The 22,350-nt window shown below is 39.7% G+C and overlaps 1 protein-coding gene across 1 annotated transcript in view; it reads left to right on the forward strand.

The window, feature by feature from the left end:
* REEP3 (receptor accessory protein 3) overlaps positions 1-22,350 on the forward strand; it is a 99,430-nt gene that overhangs the window by 57,607 nt on the left and 19,473 nt on the right. Inside the window, exons 3-5 of the mRNA XM_019953732.2 lie at positions 17,905-17,981; positions 21,255-21,375; positions 21,553-21,666. Of these exons, the coding sequence (XP_019809291.2) occupies positions 17,905-17,981; positions 21,255-21,375; positions 21,553-21,666 (312 nt within the window). The remainder of the gene's footprint in view (positions 1-17,904; positions 17,982-21,254; positions 21,376-21,552; positions 21,667-22,350) is intronic.

Consider the following 22,350-nt stretch of genomic DNA (forward strand, 5'->3'; position numbering starts at 1 on the left):
ATTGGAGGATAATTGCTTTACAATATTGTGTTGGTCATTATTCTTTAACGAAGTAAATCCACTTACATTTACTTAAAGTAGGTGATGAGTATGCTTTGTAAACTTAATATTTTGTATTGGGATTACTTATTTTATATATAATTCATGTTAGTATGTAATTTCACTGCCTGAAGTAATTGATCCTGTTGTAATCATCAAGTGACATACTCTTCCTATGTCTTCTGAAAATAATTTCTTCAGGATCATTACAGTGTATCCTCTTTAGGAAACAAATGTTAAATTTAAATTAAGATTTATATTATTGGATTTAAATAAAAGCCTAACACAATTCCTTCTAAACTTTAAAAATGTAGATAATTCCCTGGAGGTCCAGTGGTTAGGACTCTGGGCTTCCACTGCAGGGGTCTGGGCACAGTCCTTGATAGGCCAAAAAAAAAAAGGTAGCTAAAATTTAATAATGTGAATTAGAGCACTCCTTGACCTTTACAAAGTAAAATGAAAGCATTCCCACAATTTTCACGCTAAGATGGAGCTAGCAACCACAGCTGTCCAATGCGAATGCTTCATAAAACATACACAAAGAAAAAAATTTCTCCCAGTAACATTTAAACCTAAGAGGCTAAGTCAGGCTTTTGCTAATATCTAGGAAGAATTCTACCAACTGTAGTGCCAATGGAAATAGATTTTAAAAATCAGGGACAGAAACTGTTGTTTCCATTAAAGGAAATGTTGTTAAATAGTAAATTGGAAGGAGGCCTAGCCACCTCCACCCTAATCCCTAGTGATGGAACAGCTTAATACAGCAACCAAAAACACCAAAAAACTCAGCTGCCACCATCCTCCGTGCTGCAGGAAAACCATGTTCAGAAGCAGCCAATTCTGCCTCCGCCATACCTGTTCACAAACCATAGCCTCACTACTTTGAAGAAAACCCCCCAATAAGTTCCGAAAGGGAGAAATAATAATTGAGTACATGAGAAATTCAAAAGTGCAGTACTAGGCAAATTCAAAAATAAAAATGACAGTAATATATTTATTACAATTTATATTCTTGAATATTAACAGTTTCAAATGCAATAGTGTAAACACCTTTAATTTGAACAAGCAGGAAGAAAAATGAAACATTCAATTCACAAAGTAACAAAAATATCAGAATTAAAGGAATCTATAAAGAAAGTAGGGTAAATAAAAATGCAGAAGTAAAATAAAAACAAAATCAAGAGAATTACAATATTTCTGAGTTGTTTCCTTGAGTAAATCTAACAAAAGGTACAGAGGAGAGTAGGAAAAAAAAAACTGATAAATAGGACAAGGTTTAAGTGACAGAAAATTAAATAATGGGGGGCTGTAAATGAATGCCTAACATAGTTCATAAAAAATAGAGTAAATTTTTTTTAATTTAAAGATGGAATGTTTTCTAACAATGTAAGACATACCTGAAAAAGTGAAAAAAAGTGTTAATAGCTCAATCGTGTCCAACTCTTTGCAACCCCATGGAGTGTAGCCTGCCAGGCTCCTCTCTGTCCATGGAATTCTCCAGGGAGGAATAGTGGAGTGGGTTGCCATTCCCTCCTCCAAGGGGATCTTCCCAACCCAGGGACTGAACCCAGATGTCCTGCGTTACAAGCAGATGATTTACCCTTGAGCCACCAGGGAAGCCCTAATCTTTCCTTTTCCTTTTTAGCTACAGTTTACATTATTTAAGCAGAGAATAGCTTTTACACAATAGCAGGATCTACCTTTGGAGTGTTCACATATGTACATCATCTTTCCATTATGTAACTTCAGTAATATAGTGCTTCCCCAGCTACAGCTATAATCATCATATTGTCAGCCAGATTGCCATCACGCTGTGAAAGGTCCTCCTAAAAATATAAAAGCTAGAGCTGTTCCTGAAGACTTTAGCTAAGTAAGAAAAATAAAATCTGTCAGAAAACCTCATGTAATTTTAAAAGCTCACGAGTGGTATGTTACTTCAGAAATATAATAGATTGTGACAAGATTGAAGATATTTTGAATAACTATAAAAATTTAAAATACATAGAATTATATAGATGGATCACTTTTCTTAAACCACAGATTCAGACTGCAGGTAAATTTGAAAAATTCATCAAAAGGTCTTGAAAAGTCACAGAAATAGATGGAGTTAAGTAATTTTGAGAATATTATATTAACTTTCAAAGGTTTCCAACAACATCTTTTAAATATAGGTTTAACACTTCAATGTTATTGTATTATATTCTTCTTTAAAAGATTGTCAGAATAAATTATTAGAGCCAACTGGAAACGTTTTTGCCAATGACATGATGTTTGAATATAATTTCAACCTGCCCATCAGTTTTCTTACTTCCTCTTTAGGAAGCAGATTTAGACGTACTCTTAGGGAGAAAACTCTAAGGGCACTTCCACCTTGGGCAGGGAGAGGCTTTCCATCCAGTGGTCTGTGTCCAGATAGTTCTGGACTCTAGGATGGGACACCCTGCGTGGGACTTGTGGGCAGAAGAGCCTATAGGCTGCCCTACCCTGGCTACTTTACTCAAAGCTTTTGTCTTTTCAACTGATAGCCATAAACAGTGCCTCTGAGAAGTGGGCTAAAGGCTCAGTTCCTGCTATTCTTTGAGGTTCTTTTTTAAAAAAAAGATGATGTGCCTAATCAGTGTTATGAAAACAAGGGCTTATTTTAATTGTTTATAGCGAACAAATTATCAAACTGAGTTCATCTTGCTTCCAAACCAAAAGGCTCTTTTTACATTTTCTTCATGAATGATAGATACCACCTCCTTCTAACTGATATTTTCAGAAAAAACACCGGGTACCTCCCACTGCAGTCCTTGTCGCTCTTAGAGGAACACTGGAATCTCCCTGGGATCTTGTTTAAAATGCAGATTCTAATTAAGTAGTTCTGGCCTGGGCTTGAGATTCTGCATTTCCAGCAGGTGCCCAGATGCTGCCAGTGCTGCTGGTCTGCACACCACAGTTCAAGTAGCAAGAATTTTGTGCATGTTCTCAACTCTGCTTACACATTACAAATTCATAGAGCTTGGCTTCTGAACACCTTGCTGCCCTCTCTCTTCCCCTGAGATGATGGAGCCTCGGAATCTACATAATTGCTTTTAATTCCCAAGTAATTCTTATCCACAGCCAAACTGAAAAGCATTGACTAAGAGAGGTATCTTACTATATTCTGAAAAGTGAATAATTACCACCTTGTGCTTTTTTTTAGTATAAGTTTATGTAGGCAGATGGGCACAAAATAACAGATTGTTTTAGAAACATCTGTATGTAAATGGACCTAAAACTTGGAATATATTATTTAAAAAATTAAAAGAAAATTTCTGGTCACACCGTGTGGCACGTGGGATCTTAGTTCGACCAGGGAGCAAATCTGCGCCCCCTGCAGTGGAAGCTCAGAGTCTTAACCACTGGACCACTTAACCACTGGAAAGTCCCAAAAAATAATGTTTTAATAAAGTTAAGCATATTATACTATCGTGGGGTAAGGGTATTGAGTTGGGTGTTCTCCTAGTTTCCATACACAACATTTCTACATCAATGAAGTTTCCCTCTGGAATCATCCTCCTTTCTGCCTATGCCGTTCCTCCTACCTTTTTGTTCCCCTCACTGTGCTTACTCACGGTGCTCATACTGTCCTGCCCACTGTACACAGCCATCCGCTCCATACCCCAGGTATCCCATGCCCTGTAACTTGCCTCTCTCTTCACTCAAATGTGAATCTCAGTTCTCTATGTGAGGCTGACTGCACATGCTTTTGAAGGAAAATAATTTGATAGCACAGATTCACTTGTCAGTCATGACAGATGTATTCTTCCTAGAGGTTTTTTTTTTTTCTTCCAGTCTTTGCTTCTTGAGAAGATGCTGTTTTCCCGTGTAGTCTTTAGGCTGCTTCTTACTGTTTGGATGATTATTGTATGTTTGACATATGCTGCTGCTGCTGCTAAGTCGCTTCAGTCGTGTCCGACTCTGTGCGACCCCATAGACGGCAGCCCACCAGGCTCCCCCATCCCCGGGATTCTCCAGGCAAGAACACTGGAGTGGGTTGCCATTTCCTTCTCCAATGCATGAAAGTGAGAAGTGAAAGTGAAGTCGCTCAGTCGTGTCCGACTCTTAGTGACCCCATGGACTGCAGGCCACCAGGCTCCTCCATCCATGGGATTTTCCAGGCAAATGTACTGGAGTGGGGTGCCATTGCCTTCTCCATGACATATGCTATTGAGCCTATAAAGCTACAACTTGTATAAAGAAAGTGGTATCTTTTACTTGAAGAAGCAAAGTTTTCATCTACTGTGTTAGTCATAATCTTGCCAGTCATCTGGAAAAAAGGAGTATACCTTTCAGTGGCTATATTAGTTCACGTGTGGAAAGAGCAAGGTGGAATTGACCGTGTAAAGATTCATGACAAACTTGGGGACCTAGGTGCCTAAGAAGTGGTGCCAGCCGTTGGGAATGCCTCAAGTTGGAAGTGCGGTGGCCCAAGACTTTGGGAACACTAAGGGAGTAAAGAAGGTAGGACGACAGTTTAGTGTGGAAGCATGACAGTTAGGATGGCCGTTTAACCCCGATTACTCCTTTCTGCCTTCATAGGCTCTGTCCCATGCTAAAATCCACGAGAAATTCTGTGCGGTTCTATTAAAAGTGAACTGTGTCTCTAACAAATATTTATTATTACAAATGAATCAATAGGACTTCAAATAATAGAAAAAGTGAAGTGCGAATTATCAGCCAGTGTGGATGCAAAGAGTTATTTTGTATTAAGAGGTCATTCCTTCCTAAATTCTGCTCCTGGGCACAATTCCCATAAGCAGTTCCCGCTTTTTTATATTCTTTTCAACACTTCTTTTAAATTAATTATCATCTAGCTTTTGAACATTTTTGTGTTTTTTCCTTCTCTCAAGTTCCTCAAACTTACATGGGATCAGGGATGAGATACATGGGGCTTCTGTGACTCAAGAGCATTGAGGAAAAACCAAGGTAATCTTGTGAAAGAGTATCCATTTCTAGTTGCAGTCTGCCCCATTTTAATTCATTTTAACACCAAATATGTCTGTATAATATGAGTCTTTCCTCCTCGAAACAACAGGGTATTCTGTGAGGTCTTTGGCAGTGATGTCTGGAAACTGCAGGTAAACCATGATGCAAGTTCAGCATCTGAAAGTATTAATATAACTGACTCCCAAACATCCTAGTTCCTGGCAAGCTACAGAAAGTTAAGGCAGTAGGGCTGTGAGGGAGGAAGCACCCCAAAGCCAGGGGAACGCAAATCAATCCTAGTCTAACATACCTACCCCAAGGCATGCCCCCTCTTTTTTAAGAAAAAAGTATTTTCAACCAATGTCTCTATTCACTGTGGATTGAACTTCAACTAGCTTATTTTCAAGCATGCTTCTAACTTGGCACAGCTCTGGGAAAAATCCCATAATCGAGCCATCTGGGTTGGATAAAAAAGGGCGTTTTTCTATTTGATTTCTCACATTTTGTTCCTCTTTGTTTTTAATGGGGAAAAATCATTATGAAATAACCAAATTATTGCATAATGTTACTGAAACAAGAGAAACCTTTTCAACTCGATCCTGTTTCTAAAGAAATCTCTATTAGAAGTTCTCTCTGTTGTCTCTGAAATGTGGTGTAGAATGAATCTTTTGGGTGAGCTGACTTGAGGGAATAACTAATGTCAGAAAATAAAATTCTCTTTGGGTGGTCTGAAATTCAGCAGTGTTTGTTTCTTTTCAGACTCAGCAAGGATTTTTTTTTTTTTTTTTCCAGTGAAGCATATTTTAGCATTTTATGCTCTGGATTTACTTAGTGTGGTTATAATTGAAATCATTAGGCATATGTAATTTTTCATTTCTTCTGAAAAACCAGCATTAATTGCCTATAATTCAAATAATCTTAAATTAAGAGACACTGGAAAGTTGTTTAATATCTGATAACTTTGAAAACAACTTTGATAAAATAGATTATGTTATATGTTATGAATTCCTCTTTGCAGTCTAGAGTTATTTGTTTAAATTGTTCAGACCTTAACATTAAGAAAGTTCAGTAAAAGCCTTCCTGTATATTTGGTTTATTAGGCACAGGGATGGCCAGGTCCTAGGAACACGATGATGAACAAGACAGTTTCAGTCCCTATTGGTTAAGAAGACTCAAGAGTCCCTTGGACAGCAAGGAGATCAAAGCAATCAACCTTAAAGGAAATCAGTCCTGAATATTCACTGGAAGGTTGCATGCTGAAGCTGAAGCTCCAATACTTTGGCTGCCTGATGTGATGAGCCAACTCATTGGAAAAGACCCTGAAGCTGGGGAAGATTGAAGGCAGGAGGAGAAGGGGATGACAGAGGATGAGATGGTTGGATAGCATCATCGACTCAATCGACACAAGTTTGAGCCAACTCTGGGAGATAAAGAAGGACAGGGGAGCCTGGCATGCTGCAGTCCATGGGGTGGCAAAGAGTCGGACATGACTTAGCAACTGAACATCAACAACACTGGTTGTAATAGTCAAAAGGCAGAGGCAGATGTTATACAAACCTTTACACAGATACACTGTAAAGGAAAGTAGATTATATATGCACAAAGATTATATATGACTTTTGGAGGGGGTGGAGGCAGTTAGGAAGGCTTTCCTTTAGATACGAAAAAATGTCATTCATACAAGGCAAATGAATAATATATAGTATATTAAAATATTACTAGTTGTATGCTGGATCAAACATTGTGCTGGTAATCACTTATTATCCATTTATATGTCTTCTTTTACTCATCCCTCCCATGAAAGCTTCTTCTGCATAGGAATGCCTTGACATCCAGGTTTATGACTATGTCATGTCGAAGCCTTTTGTTTGTAATAGCCCCGGAGTAATATGTGTCAAGTTAACATAGCTTTTTTGTCATTGTGCATGTACAATTCAGTCATACCTGCACAAGTACAACTAAACCACAAGGCTGCTTATTGTCACCCTGTTTATTTAACTAATACGCTGAGCACATCATGAAAAATGCCAGTCTGGATGAATCACAAGATGGAATCAAGATTGGTGGGAGAAACATCAACAACTTCAGATATGTGGATGATACCACTCTAATGGCAGAAAGCGAAAAAGAACTAGAGGAAGTAAAGAACCTCTTGATGAGGGTGAAGAAGGAGAGCGAAAAGGCTCGCTTACACTCAATATTAAAAAAACTAAGATCATAGCGTCTGGACCCATCAGTTCATGGCAAATAGAAGGGAAAAGGTGGAAGCAGTGACAGATTTCCGCTTCTTGGGCTCTAAAATCCTTGCAGACGGTGACTGCAGTCATGAGATTCGAAGATAATTGCTTCTTGGCAGGAAAGCTATGACAAACCTAGACAGTGTGTTAAAAAGCAAAAACATCACTTTGCTGGCAAAGATCCTGTATAGTCAATGCTTTGGTCTTCCCAGTGGTCACGTACGGTTGTGAGAGCTGGACCTTAAACAGAGCAGAGCACCAAAGAATTGATGCTTTTGAACTGTGGTGCAAGGAGATCAAACCAGTCAGTCTTAAAGGAAATCAACCCTGAATACTCATTGGAAGGACTGATGCTGAAACTGGGGCTCCAATAATTTGGTCACCTGATGGGAACAGCTGACTCACTGGAAAAGACCTGATGCTGAGAAAGATTGAAGGCAGAAGGAGAAGGGGACGACAGAGGATGAGATGGCTGGATGGTATCACCGAAGCAATGGACATGAACTTGGGCAAACTCCAGGAGATGGTGAGGGACAGGGAGGCCTGACCTGCTGCAGTCCATGGGGTCTCAGAGTCAGACATGACCAGGTGACTGAACAACAAATGTCATTTAACATACATTATTGTTAATGTCTGGAGAAGGCGATGGCACCCCACTCCAGTACTCTTGCCTGAAAAATCCCATGGACAGAGGAGCCTGGTAGGCTGCAGTCCATGGGGTCGCAAAGAGTCAGACTCGACTGAACGACTTCACTTTCACTTTTCACTTTCATGCACTGGAGAAGGAAATGGCAACCCACTCCAGTGTTTCTGCATGGAGAATCCCAGGGACGGGGAGCCTGGTGGGCTGCCGTCTATGGGGTCGCACAGAGTCGGACACGACTGAAGTGACTTAGCAGCAGCAGCATTGTTAATGTCATTGTTATCATAATACCACAATGCTTGTAGCATAGCAAGAATAAGTTATGTAAAGATACAATTTGAGAAAGACGCCTTTGAATTACTATGCCCTCACCACAGTTCTCCATAACTCTTGTGAATGTACAGCAATGTGCCTCACATCAGAACAGGATATTCCTCAATATAAATATACCAGTGCATTGCTCTCAACTTCTGTGATGGAAATCAGGAGGATTATTTTACAGTTATAGTTTACTTTTTATTTGCCTTATTTGTTTGTCCTGGGATCTAAATCAATTGCATTGCAAATTCTGTCTCAGAATATTGAATCATAAAAACTTGTTTTGTTGAAAAATGTTTAAAAACCATGAAATGAGGCCTACTTTTCTTTTGGCATCAGGAATAGGTAAATGCATACCTATTAAATGGAGCATGGTCTTTTGATAGTAAATTTAGCCTATGAGTACATTCATTTTACAGTATTCACTCAGGCTTAAAATATCCTAATTCCTTTGAGAGAGTAAAGCAAGAACACTATCACATGACTGTCTGGGTTTGTGAAATGCTAAGTCTTACAAAAGCCTTCTGGATTTTGAGTAATAAAGCAAGTACTGGCTTGTTAAGTAGGATAATCTAATCCATGCACTGTATAAACCAGAATGTAATTTTAGATACTGTGGTTTTATATCACAGATGACTGTTTTCGAAAGAACTTGCCTAACTATAAGAGTATATTTTCTTACAAAAATAAATTTATTTTGATATTTAAATGATTTTAACATTTCATTTGGGTAATTTTTATTTGCAAATATTTTATTTTTAAAAAACATTCATCACATTTCTCTAGTTATGAAAAATATGGTAGGGAAAGTGTGTCCCAAGATTGATAAATGATTGCCATTTTATTGTGACCACTTCAAAAGAACTTTATTACAAAATAATTAGGAAAAAGAAGGAAATTACATTATTGTTCATAAGTTAGCCCAGGTCTCTAATAATTTAATAAATATTTCTTAACATTTATTTTCTGCCAAGTACTATAATAATCATTAGGTATACTCTTGGGAAAACAAAACCAAAGTCGGCAAAATAGGCCATTGAACAACTGTTTTTCATGTAGTCTGCCCACTGATTTTTATGCATTTTACTCTCTGAATATTTTGGCTTACCACTCAGAATATAATTGTTTTAAACTTTATGCATATTTCTAATGAGCGTCTGTATCTGATTTCTTGACCTACTGAAAATACCAAGGGATTTCTGTAAGTCATATGTACTGACATTACAGACAATAACAAATTTATACAGGTAGAGGCCACACTAGCCAAAGGATAATGAAAGTAATTAAAAAAAATATTTCTCTGGCTTTGCCCCAGTCTACTGCATGAGAACATCAATCTTGCCTATCTTCCAGTTTCTTCTCAAATACTTTTTTTTTTTTGGATGCCCAGGTCTTAATTGTAGTATGTGGGGTCTAGTTCTCTGTGCAGGGATCGAACCTGAGCCCCCTGCATTAGGAGCTTAGAGTCTTAGCCACTGGACCACCAGGAGAATCCCCCCAATATTTCTGAGAGTCCCCTGGGGATATCTCAGGCAGCGTTTCTTAAAATGATACTCCTCTTCTCCGTTTCCAGGTCATCATGGTAGTAGCATCCATCAGTGCCAACCAGGGCATTAGTGGTGTCACAGGTGGCAGCCAACAGCATTTTGACTGATGTCCACCTAATTCTGGAACCATGGCTCTTGCAGTCCCCACAGAGGTTAGAGGATAACCTTTTATATTAGGGTAGGCTAAGCTGCTGTAATTATAAATAAGCAGGAAAGTTGCTCACTCAGTGATGTCTGACTCTTTACAACCCTCGGACTGTAGCCCGGCAGGCTCCTCTGTCCATGGAATTTCCCATGCAAGAATATTGGAGTGGGTTGCCATTTCCTACTCCAGGGGATCTTCCCAACCCAAGGATCAAACCTACATCTCTTGCATCTCCTGCATTGAAGGAAGATTCTTAAGCTGAAACAAAAATGCAATGGCAGAGGGAATATAAAAACATTTGTCTTTAGCATAACAGTCCAGGTCAGTGTTGACTTCATCAAGAAATGTTTCTCAAGCAACCGTGTAAGAAATAGGGCTCTGCCCATCTGTAATATGTAGATTCCAAGGTTACTCTGCTCCCTGCCTTCCCAGCCACAGGACAAGAGAAGAGCCTGTGGGGAGACACACTCACTTCCCAAAAGCCTCAGCTAATATTCTATTGGCGAGAACTGGACACATGGCCCTACCTCTTTCAGAAATGGACTGAGAAGCGCTGGCTCTGGCTGGGTGACTCCCCAGCCAGCCTCTGTTATTTGCCTTTTTATGAATAGCAAGCTGTCACCTCCACCCCGTCCTGTTTCACCATCCTAGACCTTTCATTGCAGCCACCTCTCTCTGACACCCAGAGAAGCAGAGGGCATGGTTGGTCACATAATCTATTCCATCTCTACCCTAGGCAGACCCCTATTCCATCGGTATAAACAAATTTCATAAATCTTTACTACTCTTTTGAAATCCACTCTCCTTCCCACCCATCCCCAGCGTTAAAGATGACCTGCCCTCCTACTGCAGAGTAAAGACAGAGGTCCTCACCTATGAACCACTTCAGCCTCTTCCCAATATGGCCACTGTCCTTTTGATTCTATTTCAGAGGAAGATGCACCCCAGCTTCTTAATCTCACTCTTCTTTCTCATCTTATTCTTGTCTATCTCATACAAGTTCTTGCTCCCATTAAGTATTCCTGCTTCCTCGTAATTTGAATCTCATTATCTCTCCAGTAAAATGTTCAATCCTTGAGGCTATAAGCATGCTTTTATTTAGCCTCATGCTATTTTTTATTCCCCCCATTTTTCTTTTTAAACCAGGCCTCGAAAGACTCCTTTATATTCAATTGTCATGTCTTTACTTCTTGTCTAAGCTTTTTGCAGTCTTTACAAAAAGGAGCACGCTAAGCTCTGTGTGGTTCCGTATTCATTCAACAATTCATATATTTACTGAGCTCCTCTGCAGATACAGAGGGTTGAGCAGAACAAAGTAAAACCTTTGTCCTCTTGGAATTAACATTTTAGTAAGGAAAGGCAAGGAAAGCATTTTAGTATTTGTTAGATGTGTCTGTGATATGTGCTAAAGAGAAAAATAAGTCATGATAAGGGAGTTAGAAGGACATTGTTATTTTAAACAGGGTAGTGAAGAAAGTGCTCTCAGATAAATATTTGAGCAGAGACATGAGGGAAGTGAGAAAGCTATCTACATGGATAACTGAGGGAAGAGCATTTCAGACCATGAAACAGCAAGTACTAAGGCCCTGAGGCAGAAACATATCTGCACCCAGGAAGGACAGCAGAAGGGCCTGATGTGCCTGGAGCAGAACAGGGGGAGGAGGGACAGAGCAGATGAGGCCAGAGAGGCAGCTGCAGCCAGAACCGCAGGGCCTGGTAGGCCAATGTAAGAATTCTGATGGGGGCCAACAGAGGAGTTTCAGCAGAGGAATGACCATGTAGTCCAGTAGTCATGTCCAGATGTGAGAGCTGGGCCGTGAAGAAGGCTGAGCGCCTAAGAATTGATGCTTTTGAACTGTGGTGTTGGAGAAGACTCTTGAGAGTCCCTTGGACAACGAGATCAAATCAGTCAATCCTAAAGGAAATCAGTCCTGACTATTCATGGGAAGGATGGATGCTGAAGCTGAAGTTCCAATGCTTTGGCCGCCTGGTGTGACAAGCCAGTTCATTAGAAAAGACCCTGAAGCTGGGGAAGATTGAGGACAGGAGGAGAAGGGGGCGACAGGGGATGAAATGGTTGGATGGCATCATCAACTCAATGGTCGTGAATTTGAACAAACTCCAGGAGGTGGTAACGGACAGGGAAGCCTGGCATGCTGCAGGTCATGGGTTCACAAAGAGTTGAACAGGATTTAGTGACTGAACAATAACAACAGTGACCTGCTCTCGAAGGAGACACTCTGAGTGACGTACGCAAAAAGACCCAGAAAAGCAGAATGATCACTTAGGACACAGTGAGAATAATCCGGACAGGAGATGATCGTCGTCTGGACTGGTGAGGTGTCTGTGGAAGTGGCGAGGAATGATTTTGATTGCTGATGTATTTCCAAGAGTTGAGAGGCTGCATAGTGCTGGGACCTACCACCTGCCCCTCAGTGGAGTTTCTCCTCCACGTCCCACCTTTCTTTGCCTTGCTTAGGGCCCAGGAGGCTGATCCATACAGGTTGCGTCATTTCTGACTTCCCTTTGGGTTTGGCTCATGAGAGACTCCTGCAGAAAATCAGAAGGCTGGCTGAGCGTAAGGTCAGATTACGGTTCTCCCGGCTTCCTCCCTGCCACCAGGGGTTGCTGTGAGTGTCCCCCTGAGGCCACACATTGATGGTTACCTTGTCTGGATTCCAGTAAACCTGTCCCCGTCCACCCTTCTTCACACCAGGCGAGTAATGCCGGTTCCTGCTGTCGCTAGCTCAAGGGTGACCGCTATTCTTTATTGGTTTTCTTGAACTTCACCCACAACTGTATAAATAGTCCCTTTAATAAGCTTTCCTCAAACTCTTGTACTCTTGACTCATACTGGGAACTAGGTGTTTAATGCAGTAAAAACAGCAGAACATTTTGTTTATCACTGTTATTTACTTGTTTTTCTCTCCAGTAAAATGTTAAATCCTTGAGGACAGAAGCTGTTATGTTCCTGTTTCTAGTCCCATGACGTGAAGTAGGTAGAGCTTATTACAGCTATATCAATGAGTATTCTATGTAATGATCCCACCTGAGTCCTTAGGAATTGTCTAAATTATGTTTTATTTGAAAGATGAACCAAAAGTAGGATATGTGTGTGTGTATGTACCCATCTTAGTGCTCATAAGCTCCACCTTGTTGGATAATTCAATTCCCTGGGGTCAAAAAGACTTTTAAGAAAAAGTTGAGTAAAGCTTTTTGAGTTGAGTAAAGAAAAAACTTTCTTCTTGTTCTTTTTTTTTTAATACAATATGTTCTTGTTGGTTATCCATTTTAAATATAGCAATGTGTACATGACCTTCCCAAACTCCCTAATTATCCCTTTCCCCCCACCCTCGGCAACCATAAGTTCGTTTTCTAAGTCTGTGAGTCTCTTTCTGTATTATAAATAGGTTCATTCATATCATTTCTTTCTAGAGTCCACATATAAGGGATGTCATACGATATCTCTCCTTCTCTGTCGGACTTAACTTCACTCAGTGTGACACTCTCTAGGTCCTTCCATGTTGCTGCAATGGCATTATTGCACTCTTTGTAACGGCTGAGTATGTTTGTATCTCGTCTTCTTTGTCCGTCCCTCTGTCGATGGACATTTCGGTCGCTTCCATGTCTTTGCTATTGTAAACAGTGCAGCAGTGAACACTGGAGGGCATGTATCCTTTCGGATCATATTTTTCTCTGGATATATGCCAGGAGTGGGATTGCGGGGTCATATGGTAGCTCTATTTTTAGTTTTTTAAGAAACCTCCATACTGTTCTCCATAGTGGCTGTACCAGTTTACATTCCCACCAACAGTGTAGGAGGGTTCCCTTCTCGCCACACCTTCTCCACCATTTGTTTGTGGACTTTTTGAGCAGCTTTCTTATTCATTGTTCTCATGAAGATATCTAAACATTGGTTTGTTGATTTTACCAATTGTTTCTGAACTGGAAAGTAATAGAATTTGTTCCCACTTTCTTAACATAAATTTTTTTTCCTGTAACTTTAAAGGTGGATTATGATATATTACAGCTGCCTGTTAAGTTACTGACTTTTATTTGCATAACATTTTAATAGCATTTATTTCTATTAGATTTGGTTATATACAATCAAGAGATTATCAGTTTGCATTGTTTTCCTACCAGTTTTTTGGTTTTAGTACTACATTTTGTTATTGATGTTTTCTGTCCATCTAAAGAATATTTTACCTTAACATATTTTTAATTATCATTTTGTGTATTGCTCTTTTCTTTCTTCCCTTTTTTTGACCTTGACGTCATTCTGTTATTTTCTTTGGGCTAGACCTTAAAGAGTAGGCTGAGCAGCCTTGAGGTATAGTTTTAATAAAAGGTTTGCTGAGTAATCATTTGGTGTAAAATCCCAACCAAATCCATTAATAGGAAAAAGAAAGCAATGTCTTTTCAAGGTTAACTTTCTTCATACTTGCTCACATGAATAACACACACTCCCTGCATTCATTTAATTATTAATTCAATTATTGTTAAGGTCCGTATTTCTAATAAGGAAAAAAAAAAAATACAGACATTTATGAGAGCAGATTGTCAAAGAATATATTCGTTAAAGATAAATGAGAACCATGGAGTTTTGCTTATATAAAATTGAGCCAATACCACAGGAAAATGACCAGGAATACACTATTAATTGTATAGTTTGTTGTTTTTTAACTAAAAAGAACCTTCTTTCTCTTCTTTTCTCCTCTTTAAATTTTTGGCATTATTTAATATTCTCACAACCTAAATAAATATAGTCTTTTTTTTTTTTTTTTTTTTAGAGTTAAACATTATATATGTGAAAGCACTTATATATTTGGTGGGTTTTAAATGAATTTGAGGAACTTCTCTGATGATCCAGTGGCTAAGACTCTGTGCTGTCAATGCAGGGGGCACAGGTTCTATCCCTGGTCAAGGAACTAGATCCCACACGCTGCAACCAAGAGCTCACGTGGCACAACTAATACCCGGCACAGCCAAAAATTAACAAAAACAAATAAAATGAATTTGAAAACTGGGTAAGTACTTGACTTTACTGAAGTCAAAGTGCTTTTTGAATGTATGGGACTCTAGCAGCTCAAGTCTATTTGAGAACTAGTATTTCAGAGAGTATCACCAAACATTAACTACCCATACTGTTCAACTCTATTGGGTAAATCATGACTATTTGTGGAGTGTTGTTTTTCGTTCTTATCCATTTGGAAGATCACAGCCATAATGAGGGTTGTGAAATAGTAAAATGATGAAAATACAAAATAGTGAAAAAATAACTAACTTAAATCATTTATTTTTCTGAAAGTTTCCTAAAGTTCCTATGGGAGAGACCAGTTAACTTACGCTGCCACTCTCCCAGGAAAGAAGGTGGTAAGGTTTACACTGAAATCCTTGTGCTGAGTGCAGGAGGGAGAGAGAGAGAAATGAAAAGATTGACCTGACAGCAACCTCTTGTTTGAAAATCTGCCTTTTTCAGGCTTCATTGTAGACTATGGCCCTGTGCCCATTTCCCAGCTCAGCCTCTTGCACAACTTACTTATTTTGGCCCTCAGTAAAAGGAGAGGAGTTTGCCGTGTTATTTATTTTTGAACTCTGCCCCATGGAGCACTGGGATTTCTTAGAGTCTCCTCAAGAGTCCTACAGTGAGTAGAATGGAAGGGCCAACAAGAGCAGGGTGTGTGTTTTTTTGTAATTGTTTCACAGTGGTTTTCAATAAAGGCTTGTTTAGTTCAAAAAAACTTGATCACCTCCAGGGTCCCTTCTAGCCTTATAAAAGTGCACTGTTTTGTTTCCAGGTTTTTCCCTTTCATTTCTTTTTGAGAGGATAACCTTGTGAATACAGTTAAAAGGTAAAAGTACTAAATTAATGTTTGATTTGGAAAGGCTAAATGAATGAATTTGTGTGAGAGCCTCACTTTGCTTTTAAAAGAGGGCAGCAAGAGAAAACACATAGGATTTTAACCCTGGAAAAAAATCTCCATACTGGGACAAAAAGCTTGGAATTGGCGGCAGTGAGGGAGTAAAGTAACTCATGAAAAGTGAAAAACTGAAGAGAATATTTAGTCTAACTTTTTTGTTAATTTGAGATGATAATCATAAATCGGTTTCATTGTATTTTAAATGTAGATAATGTGCCATTTGGGAGAAGGAAATGGCACCCCACTCCAGTACTCTTGCCTGGAAAATCCCATGGATGGAGGAGCCTGGTAGGCTGCAGTCCATGGGGTCGCGAAGAGTCGGGCACGACTGAGTGACTTTACTTTCACTTTTCACTTTTATGCACTGGAGAAGGAAATGGCAACCCACTCCAGTGTTCTTGCCTGGAGAATCCTGGGGACGGGAGAGCCTGGTGGGCTGCCGTCTATGGGGTCGCACCGAGTCGGACACGACTGAAGCGACTTAGCAGCAGCAGCAATGTGCTATTTGCTTCAGGCAGTTTTTTAAGCTCTTAAGTGAAGTAAATTGGGCTTCCCAGGTGGCTCAATGGTAAAGTATCTGCCTGCAGTGCAGGAGACACGGGTTCAATCCCTGGGTTGGGAAGATCCCCTAAAGAAGGAAATGGGAACCCACTCCAGTATTCTTTTCTGAGAAATCCCATGAACAGAGGAGCCTGGTGGGCTATATTCTGTGGGGTCACGAGTCAGATACACACACACACACACACACACACACACAAGGTAAATTACTCTTCATATGTCACAACACATTGTTTCAAAAGTTATTCCTGGCTGTTATTAATTGATTTTTCCAAACAGAAAACTGTTAAAGCTACCTGAGTTACAGTTTCATATTTATAAAATACCCAAAGAAGCATCTGTATTAAAACTAAATAGGTCAATTTTTTAACTAATTATAGAGACCTAATTTTTTTTCTGTCATCTTATTGTGATGAGAATAGGGAAGTAGTGGTTATTCTTGGACCTCACATTCAGCAATTCCTCACATTCCTTTCTGTACATGGGTAAAACTGGATAACAGCACCAATTCGAGAGTCAGGCAGCCGGGATTCAAATTCTGGCTAAATGAACTTGAATACCTCTCTGTGCCGCCAGTTCCTTATAATTATATACTTATGTAGTATATTTCATAATGCTATTGTGGGGGATAAGTGAATTAATATATGTGATGCTCTTAGCACAGTCTCTGGCCTATAGTCGGATGATTTTTTGTGTTGGTGAGAAAGCAGAGATTTTAACCCTTAACGAAAATCCAACCTATGTGAGTGATAAGAGTCTGTGTACTTAGGGAGGTAGAAAGGAATAAATTTGTGAGAATGAGTTCAAGAAAAATGAATATCCTTCTCACCATTCTGTGAGAAGGATTGCTGCAGAGACACAGAGTCTCAGGGACCTTATAGGATGCTCTAGTCCGTACAAGAGGTAAAAATATCCTGAATTACTCTTAGTCCATTAGTACTGGAGTGGGGTGCCATAGCCTTCTCCGATATTTAAAAGACTAATAAAGATTAATTATGGTCATATCATACTATATAGTTTCTATAATAATTAAACAGTTACAGTCCATGGGGTCGCTAAGAGTCGGACACAACTGAGCGACTTCACTTTCACTTTTTCACTTTCATGCATTGGAGAAGGAAATGGCAACCCACTCCAGTGTTCTTGCCTGGAGAATCCCAGGGGCAGGAGAGCCTGGTGGGCTGACGTCTATGGGGTCACACAGAGTCGGACACGACTGAAATGACTTAGCAGCAGCAGCAGTCTTCATAAAGAAGCATGTAATAAGATCTTTTAAAGAATTTTCCTCCGGTTAAGAAAAATATGTCCTATTTTTCATTTAGGTTCCTACATTATACTGTATTAAGCCTAGAGGTTTGTTATCCTTCAATTCTTGTATCCCAGGACAACTGATGTGGTGACGTGAGGAAGTCAAACATAAAACCTGTTGAGAATTAAACCATCGCCTTCTTCATTTAATCCAACATACTATGTATGATATATACGACTCTTCAGAGTCTCAAATAATTTTGGTCCATTATTTCATAAGTATTTTTATTATTTGCAGGTTCGATGGATGATGTACTGGATTGTCTTTGCCCTGTATACTGTAATTGAAACAGTAGCAGATCAAACAGTCGCTTGGTAAGTTCTAGCATTGAGAAATGTCCATAATGTAGACTCTTATCTGGCGTTCTGTGTTCTTATCCTGCTCTTGCTGTTAACTAAGAGATTTTTTTAAAATAAATGTTTAAAATTTTTGTTTATTTGTCTATGTCATGTCTTAGTTGCAGCGCGTGAGATCTTTGTTGCATCGTGGGGGATCTTTCCTTGTGACACGTGGGCTTAGTTGCTCTGTGGCATGTGGGATCTTAATTCCCCAAACAGGGATCAAACTCGTGTCCCCTGCAGTGCAAGGAGGATTCTTAACCACTGGACCACCAAGGAAATCCATCCCTAACTAAATGAATTTCATCAGTCTACCTAATTATCCATTGCATCATTTCCTTTAGCTGGTTTCCCCACAAGGACATTACCTTCCTTATGGAATCCCCCACATAAAGGCAGTTCATCCTCCTGCCCACATGCCGCTTCCTCCCACCCTTCTCCCACACATGTCCCAGGATCTCGGAACAGAGAAAACTTGGTTGTCATTATCTTTTTTCCACACACTGATGACTTCACACTATTTTTGCTTTATTAGTATTTCCTAAGCAAACTCCCCTTTTGAAGCCCACAGCTTCTGATTTTAGCACTTCCCTCCCATCCTTAAAATTCTCATCCACAAACATTCGAACTGGATGACATCAAGTCCACATGGCTACCACCCGCTCCCAACACCAGCTCCTGGACTGCCCTATTCCAAACAGCATGAGGCAGAATTGAAACATGTTTCTATCCTCAAGGATCAAACATTTTACTGAGAAGTCATACTTAGTGGAACAACCTGAGTCTCATTGTGCTATATTTCAGGAGTATATTTCCAACTATACCTTGCCATCACTTGGAGAAGTCGTTTTTTCCAAAGTCTAAACATTTACTACCTTGCCACTATCTTCAACCACCCTTGCTGCACAAACCCCCAACTTAGATCAGCCCAACCACACTCCTCTTCTCTTCTTTACCCAGGCTACCAACTGAGCTGAAAAGACATCAATCAGTTGCTCATATAGATATCAATTTGAAAGTCACCATTCCTTTTACTTGCTTTTGGTCATTGGCTTCTTCCATTCCCTCCTGTTTCTGTTTCAAATCTTTACTGTTCTCTGCTTTAACTGTCTTTCTGACTTTGTAAGTCTCATCATATTCTCATAGCACACTAGGTCACATTGGATGGCTCAGAAAAAATAGAAGTCATGAGACTTAAATGTTCTTCACAACCAGCCCTTATGTATCAACTTCTCTGTATCTGCATCCATCTTTCTCTTCCTCCTTCTGTCCCACAGTTCATTTATCTGTTATGTTTTGGTAAAGGGGTTTGGAAGGGTTTTTTGTTTGTTTGTTTGTTTTTAAGTGGCAGAACAGATTCTAAACCAAGCTAGGTGTCTTGAAGTTTCCATGTTCTCTCTTTAAATGCATCTCTGTTTTTCCGGTTGCAAATGTACATATATGCACTATTAAAAAGTAAATAAGGTAGAAAAAACTTGTCATGAGCAACGGAAGTCCAGAGACTCCTCTGTAGCTGCACTGTGCAGAAACCCTTCATCGTCTATACAGTAGTCAGTCCTCACTGCCCCCTGCCCACCTGTCTCATCAGAAGAGCCCAGATTTTTTATCACGTACCTTAGTAGCGCATAGACCACAGGATGCTTGTTCCCTTGTGCTGTGTTACTTAACTTTTGCTATGGCAACAAACCACCCTAAGCACAATGGGTTAAAAAACAAACATTCATTTCTTGCTCAGGGTACATGAAGACAAATGGTCAGCTGCCAGCGTTGCTGGGCTCAGCTCAGTTTTAAGTGTCTTCTTGTTCATGGACCAAGCCTGAAGAAGCAGATACCCTCACGACAGAAAGCAGAATTTGAAAGCAAGAGGTTGGGGGGTGTTGAAGTGAGGGAGTCAAGTGACATTTAAAGCTTTTCTTTGCATTTAACATATGTTGCACTCACATTCTGTTGCCCAGAGCAGGTCACATGACTAAACCCACGGTCCTTGCTTGAGGAAGTGTAGTCAGCCTATGGGAGAAGATGCTGAAAAACCCCAGTGGGAAGGGGCACGGGTATATAAGCCTAATTTCCAGGTTCCCACAATGGCAATTCCTTTCTCCTTCCAAGTGAACGATTTAGGTCTGTCAAGTGCTGCACTTCTGGCCAAATGAAATTGGAGGGGACATTTTCTGGGAGCTCTAAGAGAAGGAGATGTGCATATGGGGTAACATTGCACACTTGGAGCTTATAAATGCTTAAAAACACACCTAACACTTGGGAGGTATGTCCTGCTATGCCATGGCAGCTAGGCTCTGCAGACAGGGTGGGTGCACCTTACTGTCCTGGTTAGATGCTTTTAATGAACTCTGCCAACAAAGGTCCGTCTAGTCAAGGCTATGGTTTTTCCAGTGGTCACGTATGGATGTGGGAGTTGGACTATAAAGAAAGCTGAGTGCCGAAGAATTGATGCTTTTGAACTGTGGTGTTGAAGAAGACTCTTGGACTGCAAGGACATCCAACCAGTCCATCCTAAAGGAAATCAGTCCTAAATATTCATTGGAAAGACTGATGCTGAAGCTGAAACTCCAATACTTTGGCCACCTGATGCAAAGAACTGACTCATTTGAAAAGACCCTGATGCTCGGAAAGATTCAAGGCGGGAAGAAAAGGAGAAAACAGAGGATGAGATGGTTGGATGGCATCACTGACTCAATGAGCATGAGTTTGAGTGAACTCCGGGAGTTGGTGATGGACAGGGAGGCCTGGCGTGCTGCAGTCCATGGGGTCGCAAAGAGTCGGACACGACTGAGCGACTGAACTGAACTGAACCTGAACTGAATGACCTCTCTGAACTGCTCCAGTTAGTTTGGCAGCTTGTCTGACTTTGTCTATAGAGAGCAGTCTTGGAACTTCCTTGGCTGTCCAGTGGTTAAGACTCTCCCTTCCAATGCAAAGGGTGCAGGTTTGATCCCTGGTCTAAGATCCAACATCCGCGGAGGGTGCAGCCAAAAAGTAAACAGTTTTTAAAAAAAAAATGTACATGAATGGAACAACTTTGAACTAGAATCTCTGCGAGGGGATAGGCTGCTCTGATCTATATAATTAGTGAGATTAATTTGTCAGTTCAAACATAGTTGTTTTCCTGATCACAACTTCTTACCTGTGAAAGCGTAACACAGTGACTGAACTTTAAAAAAATTTTGTGTATGATTTCCTCATTGTCTGTAGTTTTATTTTCACCAGCATCCTTTTCAAATATTTTCTTGTCAGGTTCCCCCTCTACTATGAGCTTAAGATTGCTTTTGTCATATGGCTACTCTCTCCTTATACCAGAGGAGCAAGTTTAATATACAGAAAATTCCTTCATCCACTACTTTCTTCAAAGGAAAGGGTAAGATGTATAAATTATTTCCACAAATCATTTGTTAGAAATGCGTTTCATCATCACATGTTGCATGCTATAAAATGAGTGAAACTATTATATTAGGGGAGAAAGTCCTAGTTTTCAGCTTCTTGACATTCTTTTTAAATAAAATTAATATTCTACAAACTTGATTTTTTTTTCCAGGAAATTGATGATTATATTGTCCAAGCAAAAGAACGAGGCTATGAAACTATGGTAAACTTTGGGCGGCAAGGTTTAAATTTAGCAGCTACCGCTGCCGTCACTGCAGCAGTGAAGGTAATTTTCTATTTACCTTTGTTTTTAATCCAGTGTCAAATTGCCAGTGAACAAAGTAGGGTGGCTTTTTATTTCAGATCATTATAAATTTTGGCACAAACTTACCTTCTGTTTATTTTTTTAATGTTAGAAAACAACAAGTAGACTGTTTTAAAGATATTTTAACACGTCTTCTATAATTGTTAGATATTTTGAACTCTTAATTGATGACAGAATGAGAGATAGTAAATAAAACATACTGGGAAAATGTCATTTTGCCGTAATCTTCCTACTTTATAACCTTAAAATAGTTTTGAGTAAATAACCTTTAGTAAAGATGACCATTCTTTCTTTGTCTTTGGTGTTTTTTCCCCTCTATCTCTCCATGGCACTATCTTGGTAGGATTTCTGGCTTACTTCTGCACCCATACTTCAACCAATTTGAGGTAACTGATTATTCAAAATAAGGCATGAAAAATTTCTGCTCTTAAAACTTAAGATTTTACTTAGCCAATTACTAATGTCATGTGTTGTGTTTTGCAAGCCAAATTATCAAAGGAATGCCTTATGTGAAAATTCGCAGTATGGCTTTTGGATTTCTTTGCATGTAGTAATTAGTGTGGTTGATTTTAAATCCCATGGCATTATTGGGTTTGGTGTGTAGTATGTGGAAAGAAAATAGGTTTCAGCTTCAGAAAGTTCTGA

The sequence above is a fragment of the Bos indicus genome, chromosome 28, assembly GCF_029378745.1.
Source record: "Bos indicus isolate NIAB-ARS_2022 breed Sahiwal x Tharparkar chromosome 28, NIAB-ARS_B.indTharparkar_mat_pri_1.0, whole genome shotgun sequence".
Classification (NCBI taxonomy): domain Eukaryota; kingdom Metazoa; phylum Chordata; class Mammalia; order Artiodactyla; family Bovidae; genus Bos; species Bos indicus.